The 8,492-nt window shown below is 47.8% G+C and overlaps 1 protein-coding gene across 1 annotated transcript; it reads right to left on the bottom strand.

The window, feature by feature from the left end:
* Positions 1–2,281: 2,281 nt before the first annotated feature.
* Positions 2,282–7,855, bottom strand: SLC25A51 (solute carrier family 25 member 51). The gene is made up of 3 exons (XM_059834054.1): positions 7,840–7,855; positions 7,096–7,169; positions 2,282–4,932 (listed from the first exon to the last, which is right to left on the bottom strand). The coding sequence occupies exons 1-3, from the start codon at positions 7,853–7,855 to the stop codon at positions 4,018–4,020; spliced, it is 1,005 nt and encodes a 334-aa protein (XP_059690037.1). The 3' UTR covers positions 2,282–4,017.
* Between the last annotated feature and the right edge of the window lie 637 nt (positions 7,856–8,492).

The following is an 8,492-nucleotide window of genomic DNA, read 5'->3' as shown; positions in this document are numbered from 1 at the left end:
CAACATTGCTGCTGTTGTAAAATTTTGCTGAAGGAGTCTTGCAGTGGTGAGCGGGGAACTATGCCCGTGGGGAACAGCCTGAAACTGAAAACTATCCTGCCTGCTCTGCCATGGATAGCTGTGTCTTAAACAGATGGTTGTGGGTTGCCTGTGCCAAGGGTGACACACTGTCCTGTTACACTTCCACTTGCAAACGTTTGGGCTCCAGTGGAGCCCCTAGGCACAGTGAAAACGGCATCAGCACAAAACTGAATTCTGCCTCAGCATCACCCAAGGAGCAGATGAATGTCACAGTGTGTTGCAGGACCAATGGGGCACATGGGACACTGCATGCTTAGGGCATGTCACTTGGTTATCTGCTGTTGTGTTTCCTGTAAATGAGGCCTCAACACAGGAGCCATGTGACATCTGCGTTTAAATCAGAACGTGGATTTGAGTTGGGGCAAAGGAATACAAGCTAAGCAGCTGAGCAAACGAGCACACTTTGTTGCCCTGGCTTTGCTATAAAGGCAGTAATACTAAGCTGCTGCTGCAGTTCTCAAGCTTGTGTGTCACATAGCCAGCTGTAGTGCTTTTCCATCAAGTTTTCCTGAAAATGAAGTAATAATAGTCAAAATTTGACTCTGAACCTCTTTCCCATAAACAGCCCTGTTTGATGCAGACCACCAGAGCAGGCAGTGGTAAACAGTCTGTACCCTGCATAAAATACGTTATATCCAGTTTACCTACAGGTGGAAAAATGCTGTTTGGGCTTGTCAGTGCTTATGGCTTTCTCTTGCCCCTTCATTATACATTGCATAATAAATGAGGGGAAAGCTGTCTCTCTAGTTGTCAAGAGATGTGAAGGCACTAATGTCTATGAGAAAAACCTAACTGGACTATCACAGCCTGACTGATGTGTGATGGTTATTTCTCAGTTGTTACTGGAGGTTCTTGCCTGTACCAGCCACGCTTTCATTTCAGAACTGCTGAGAGCTGTTGCCTTCTTATTAGGTTACTTTCCCATGCAAAAGCCTGTGTTCTAACCGCCCCCCCCCCCCCCCGCCCCCCAACAGCTAAGAACTGGCCAAACTTGATTACCTGATTAGCATAAAGTAGGTATACAAGGTCTTTGGAATAGAAATACGCCTCAAAGGGACAGAGCAGTATTTTGCAATATAGCCCTTCTTTGCTAAAAGTAGTTATTACCCAAAGTCTAGCTCTATTACTCTTTCTCTTGGCAGCATGGCTGTTACCATTGTTGCGGGAATTCCCTTTCTCGTCTTAGCTGGACATGATTGTTGTAGTCCACCAAGAAGAACAACCAAGGGTCCAGCAATCATTTTTAAAATTCTGATTTAGAGGTTGGTTAAACCTTACTATGAGTGCCAGCTGCACATTTTTTAGAGAAGGCAGCAACTGAGGCCTGGCCCCTCTAGCTGTTCAGGCAGTGTCCTGGTTTAGTTCCCCTTGCATATGTAGCAACGCAGTGATGCGACAAGGTAGTGGAAGATTGAGGATCCCACTCCTGAGCTGTCCCATGGAAAAGGATGCTAACCCACAAGGGAAGATAACTGAGGCCAAGGCCACTTCTCTCTAACCCACTTTCTCCTCCACACTAACTGCAGTAACCCAGACCTGCACACAAGACAATACATAGAAACACTGCTACCTAGGCTTGGTTTGAAGATTTAATCTTTCCTGATCCTTGCCAAGTATTACTTGGATTCTTAAATTGCAACTGTATTAAGTATGGAGTTGAGGCAGCCTTGTTATAGTCAGTTTGTTAAGACTGGAAACAATCTTGAAACTCACCTGAACAGAGTTGTTTTTATGTTAGTTGAAGCATCGCAACTCCTGTGGTTTCTTTCTAGACTGGCAACACATCCTGTTTAGTAAACCACAGTAACTTGTGCAGTAACTTGTGCACCAAAACTCACTGGACCCCTCTCTTGACTAATTATGAGTATCTGCCCTCTTACACATAAAACTTTGTATTTTGTAATTTGTTAAGCATACAATTCCTTTGATTGTGTTGTACAACTGTCAGTGGTTATAAAGCAAAGATTATACTTGAGCATAGTTCTGTCATGACAGATCTGCAGTGCACACCATCTAACCATGCCACATAAGCAGAGACAGCAACAGACCAGGACTGCACTCTTTGGGGTTTTTTTTGCTAGAGTAATGCCAATCACCAATCAGTGGCAGGCTTATGTTAAACTCTTACTCTCAATGCTTCAGATTCCCCAACAGTAGAGAAGTATATAGCCATCTTCCACAGACAAACAGGATGCAATTTCTTTTTATTCCATCAAGGAGTGATTACAAAAAACAGTACACTGGTAAAAATCAGATTCTGCCAGTAACAAACATTCAGTAAACATTTTATTTAAATGCAGATAATCACATTTGGATACAAGAATGCTCACTTGTGGCTGGCCATTTTTGACTGTGAAGCTAGGGACTATAACACACTGATTAGAATCAATATTTGAGAACAGTTTAGCAAATGGAAAACTCAAATTGAAAAATACCCACTCCAAAACTTATGAAAAGACCAATTCAGACCAGTTTCTGAAACCTTTCCTGCCCCCCATCATCCAAAATACTTTGTTTATATACATAGTTTCATAAAATAAAGTCCCCCAGGAGAATCAAATGCTTTTTGTTAAGACTCTCACCTGGATTATGGTCATGCTTGCTCTTCTGCCCCTTTCTCTAAGGCCTGAAGTCTTGTATTTCTCAACTCCCAAGTCTGTAAGACATGCAATACTTCCTATTTCTGTTAGTCTTTTTCAATACTCACCTACGGAAGTCCTTAAACACGTCTCCAAATGCTCTATCTTTCCTACCTAGCTGCTTCTACAGTCATCTTTGGCTGTCATCTCTGCTACACTTACAGACCTCCACTGAAGTGGGTAATACCCAGAAACCTCGTCTTGTCAGTGCTGCTGTACAATTCTGTCTTACAGAACTGTTAAAGAGTACACACAAGTAGGCAGAACTCCAAGTTTCAGGTAAAGATATCTTGTTGTGATCCATTATTCCACAGCTCAAGTGAAACAGAAGTAATTTGCAAAAGACAAGATACCTCAGTACAGAAAAGCTGTGTTTGTGAACTACTTTAGCAACTGCAGGAAGCTGAACTATTTCATGAGCATTACAGAAAGGGCCATCTTTCTGGCCCCATAGCTGTAAGCAACAGAAAAGGCAGCAATGCAAAAAAAAAAAAAAAAAAGCACATAACAAACTCCATGTTTACAAGTAGAAGGCTTTTTAACAAGGAAGGACACTTTAAAGCTACAGTAAATCTGCTGTTTCATTCCTTCCACTTTTCCCTTTTTCACATGAAGGCACACACATACATACACACACATACAGAGATCCTACTTTGAACTGGAGTCTGCTTACACTGAAGTTAAACACTCAGTAACCACTCTTACGCTGATGAATGAAATGTTCTTCTTAAAGCCAAGCATCAAAACGGCTAGCAGAAGAGTTTGCGTAGGCTTAGTTTAAGCTTGAAGTTCTAAACTTCAGTCATCCTTACCTGGATCTGTCCTTTTAGCTTTAAACAATAAGGAGTACTTAGAACCCTAAAACATTTGAAAATGCAGTTCTTAAACTGAGATTTTGAAGTTTGTCAGGCAAGGGAATAAATTTTCATCAGCCCCTCCTTGATTTTCATGTTACACAATGTGGACAGTGGAGCACATTCCATCACGGAGCGTTAAGGAATTTTGGGAGTGATATAGAATAAGCCGCTGGACTAACATAAGTCTTTTTTCTTTTTTTAAACCTTGTATTTGTCTAGTGGCTCCATTATGGGTAAACCCACCTGCTAGCAAATAAATACTTTTAGAAGTTCATCTTAATTGCACCAAGGTTTAGATGCATCACCATTCACCCCATAAATATCAAAGGCCAAGACTAATTACCCTTCACACTACGCAGGCACTGTGTTCCCTGGGATTAAGTGACATTATATGTGACAATCCCCAAATGAACAGAAGAGCCGAAGGAAGATAGTGGTTTTCACAACAGCTTTAGCAAGAATTCATATGTTGCATTGATTATGCCCCAGGATAGGACAGAACGATGGTAATTCAGATGGGCTCCTCTGAAAAGGTGGATCAGTTTTCTATCACGTTCTAGCCAAATCTTCACAAAGACTTTTGAGAAGGACTGAAACTCACCACCAATTTGAGCTTGCATACGAGTTTTTACAACATTCACTGGGAAAAACAAGAATCCCAGCATGGCACCCAACAGCCCTCCACAGATAAAGTCATTGACCAAATGTGTGCTGTAAGAAGTTGCTTCAGGCAGACACTGTTTGATAGGTCCCCGTAGGCCAAAGAAGAGTGCATTACTGGGTCCATTTCGGAGCAGAATAGGCACCAATCCACGATAATATTCTCTCATCCCATAGACTTTCAGTACCTTAAAAGCCTGGTAAGTGTTTGTAAATTTATCATGGTGTTTGTAGTCCTGAAGCAAAGTCTGAACTCGCTCAAAAGGTGTAAGAACAGCTTCTGTGGTCCCTGCAAGCACTGCTGCCATGCTGCGAGTGAGGAGTTCAGGAGCACTCGTGTGGCTATGGAGCAGGGAGGAGAAATCTTCGTACAAGCCAAACATTAAAGCCAGCGTTGTTGTTTTCTGCATTAACGGAGGAAGGATGCCACGATAGAGATTACGAATTCCATCCTTCTGCAACTGATGTACTGCATCCTTTGTTTTCAAACCATACAACTGCTGTCGAAAGAGGACCTTCTGGATGGGAAAAGTCACTGCTATATTTGTGAAGGCCGCACAGTAGCCACAAAGATAATGTTTACCAGAGGTAGCCATTATGTCATTGCTTAGATATTCCTTTGAATTCGTTGGAGCAGAACCTTCCGAATCCATCATACTGTTTTTCTTACTGTAGTATAGCTCAGTTCTCTTTCCCTACATCAAAAAAGAAAAGAGTAAATATAAGCAGAGCTGCAGGTGGCCCTGCAGCTTTTTTCCCACACTAGTGAATTATGCAAAACAGCACCTCGTATCATACATCCAAGGAAAGCCCATAAAATTTGAAGGAGAAAAGCGACAAATGCCAGATCTGACAGATGCTGCGCTGTTTTCTACTCAAGTCTCTACCCACACTTGATTTTCATGTTCTGTCAAGAAGTTAGAGAAGTTGAGCTTGGCTAGATCTGAGGTCCTGAAGGATATGTAAACAGAGACAGTTCTACAAAATAAAACAGAGAAGTAGTGAAGTAATCACTACCAGGCAACACTTGTTTGTCATTTAAAATGGGATTACTTATTCAACAATTACAAAAAGATGTTTTTGCACCTGATCTGAATCCTAACTTCCATTACAGCACAGCGTGAGTTAAGTCAGTAACAACCAAGCGAGGCTGGTGCTTGTTTGTGAACTTCAGATACTCCCTGCCAGCAACATGCATGAGATTTCCATGATTTCAAAACGGTGTTTGTGGCTAATATCCCTGCTTGGCATGACAAACTGTTTCTCAAGGGGCAGCCGCTACAGGCTGTTTGTGAAGGACGTGTGGCACAGGCTATACAGAAACAACCTGAATTGCTCAAAGCAACCTGACGGATTATTTTGACTAAGTATACTTTTTATTTTTAAAACAAAACATGTATATACCTGGATTGGCTTTTCCCCTACAGTTACATGCTATTTAATCCTTCAAGGTCTGGCAAGTGAAAATGAATCTAAATAATTCACAAAGATGAAGTGTTTCTGTCAATATGAGAAGTAACATCAGAGACAGGGATTCATATTAGATGGCTTATACACCACTTTATATATGCACCAAGTTAGAGTATTATTCAGATTACTGTAGTTCTACTTGCATATAGTAAAAAAGCCGCATCTGCAGATATGCTAGTCTTAGACAGGTGACAGTGGGTCATTCTAATTCAACTAATACAGTGTGGTAGAGTCTCACCAGACACAACACTGTTAAGGAGATGATTCAAGAGGTCTTTGACAATTAGTCATTTATATGGGTGTCAGCTGCCTGCGAGCAAAACATGTTTTTCCCCTCAAAAGAAACTTGTAATAACTAAAATAAAATTAAGAAAAAAAAAAAGAGAGTGACCTTTAGTTTAGTTTCAGAAGTTACATGCTCCTTTTGGCATAACTGCTGGCTCTGTCCAGTAGGAAAGCACTGAAGACTGCAATGATCACCACGTAAGGAAGTTGTCACACTTCTGAGTTGTGAACTTGCAACAGACAGGCACAGCAAGTCCTCCCAGAAGTGTTTATGACAGAACCTTTGCTTTCACACATGATTTGTAAGGCCTGAGCCACCTGCAAGTACTAGAGTACAGCTGCCACTTTGTTAGAATTTAACATAAAAGAAACAGTTCTCAAAAACTTCCCATTTATACACAGAAGTTCCCCTCGACCCAGGAGCCGATTTCAGAGTGCTCTAAGCATGGGGGCACACATGATCCTTTTTGTCATCATGTTCCCTGATCCAAGGTCTGTATGTCAGGTGCCTGACATTGTCACCATCTTGAGGTATGCACATCTAGTGCTTCTAAAGGATTTCAGCCCATTTACCTGCCTCAAGAACCATGGGCTTCAAAATGCTAACATGTGACCCACTAGATCAGAAAACCACAAGGGAAAGAATAAAGAAAAGGACATTTATTATCTGATATTGCATTATATCACTGTATTTCTAATCCTAGCAAGAGATCGCAGTGTTCCCCATCATCCTGACTGCTGTGGAACAAACGTGCTACGTAGGAAGTCCTCCTGGCCCAATCACAGTTTAAGATTACCCTGGGAACCGGACGCTCATTCAATCAGTAAATCAGAGTAATACTACAAAGTCGCACTCTTTTGCCATCAACTGTAAGAAATATGTTCACCCTAAACAATTAGCCAAATCCTTAAGACATGCAGCTGTGTCAGTTAACATGGAAGGTTTATGGATTTGTTCATTTGTTTCTCCAGCCGATCACCTACCACTATAACATACACCAAATTACCAACTCGGGGCTCACCAGCCCGTGGCTCCTCGCCACCGCAAGCCAACTGGAAGCACCGAGCACTTCCCGAAGCACACAGCACACTTCCAGACTCACTGCATTCTCAGCGCAAGGCTTCCCGCGGTGCAGCTGCCCGGGCAAACCCGCCGGTGTGATGCCGCTAAGGAGAACTCAGTGCTCCCAACGGCGCTGACAGGGCCACCCGGCCGCGGCGCCGGTGTGCCGAGGACGCTCGGGAGCGATGGCAGCCCCTCCGGGGCACGGCTCCAGGCGACCTGAAAGCAAACAGGCAAGTACTAGTCAGGAACGCGGCAAAGGCGCAAACAGGAGGCCGCGCCGGGACGGCAGGAGACAGCACCCGCCCCTCCCGCGAGGGTGGCGCAGCGGACAGCAGCGCGGCGCCCTCCCGGGACCGGGCCGGGACCAGGACCAGGGCCAGGGCCTGGAGCGCTGCTCCGCTTCCCCGCGGCCCTCGGCCCCAGAAGGCGGGCGGGCGCCCACGGACCGGGCTCGCGCTCAAGGTCAGGCCAGCGGCGCAGCGGAGCGCGGGGCGGCGGCTGCGGCCCGCTCCCGGAGGAACCGCGCTCGCCCGCCCGCCCCCGCCCCGGTGCGCCTGCGCGGCCGCCGAGCCGAGCCGAGCCCCACCGAGCAGGGTCGGGCCGGGCCTCGCCGAGCCCCACCGAACAGAGCCGCACGCCGCCGAGCAGATCCGGGCCGGGCCGGGCCAGGCCTAGCCGAGCCCCGCCGAACAGAGCCGGGCCGGGCCCCGCCGAGCCCCGCCGAACAGAGCCGGGCCGGGCCGGACTGGGGCCAGGCGGCGGGCCCCACCTCAGGACACACCTGCGGCCGTTGCCATGGCGGCGGCGGCGGGGCGGGAGGGAACGGGAGCCTCCGCCGGCGGCCCAGCCCCACGGCCTCCGCCGTGCGCGCGCCGGCGTCTGACGCAGCCGCGCTGCCTGAGCAAGGGGTGACGCAAGCAGAGGGCGTGAGGGGAGGGCGAAGAAGCCCGCTGCACCTCCCCTTCACGTGACCCAGGGGAAAGGCGGTGGCGGCGGTGGCGGCGCTGCCTCCTCCCCACCTCAGCCAATCAGGCAGCGGCGCGAGGCACGCGCGCAAGGCCGGGGAAAGTGGGGGCAGTCGCCCCGCCCCCGGGCCCCGCCCTCCGGCGAGCCGTGCGGGTCCGGCTCGGGGCGCAGCGTGTCCCGCCGGGGCGGAGCGGAGGTGAGCGCCGGACTCGGGGGTGGCGGGCCGGGCAGCCTGCGGACGCGGGGTCCCGAGCGGCGGCAGCAGCGCAGGCTGCGGGCTCTGCCGCGGGGCTCGAGCGCCTTCTCCCGCCTCCGCTGCCCGATGTCTCGGCGGCCGCTTCGGGAGAAGCTGCAGCGTCTCGTTTCGGTCCGCGCCCCGCGTGTCCCGCGCGCCCCACCGTCAGGGCGCCGGGCCGGGGCCGCAGCCCAGCCTGGGAGCGCCAGCCCTGAGCGCCGCCAGGTCCGGCG

This window comes from Gavia stellata, chromosome Z (assembly GCF_030936135.1).
Source record: "Gavia stellata isolate bGavSte3 chromosome Z, bGavSte3.hap2, whole genome shotgun sequence".
Lineage (NCBI taxonomy): Eukaryota > Metazoa > Chordata > Aves > Gaviiformes > Gaviidae > Gavia > Gavia stellata.
Note: the sequence above shows the minus strand (reverse complement) of the source record. Positions and strands in the feature narration are given on the sequence as shown.

What these genes read in the sequence shown, in the direction of transcription:
- SLC25A51 (XM_059834054.1), bottom strand. An exon ending in AGCCTTGCGCTGAGAATGCA is followed by an intron (nt 4,933 to 7,095) that starts GTGAGTCTGGAA and finishes TTTTTGATGTAG; the next exon opens with GGAAAGAGAACTGAGCTATA.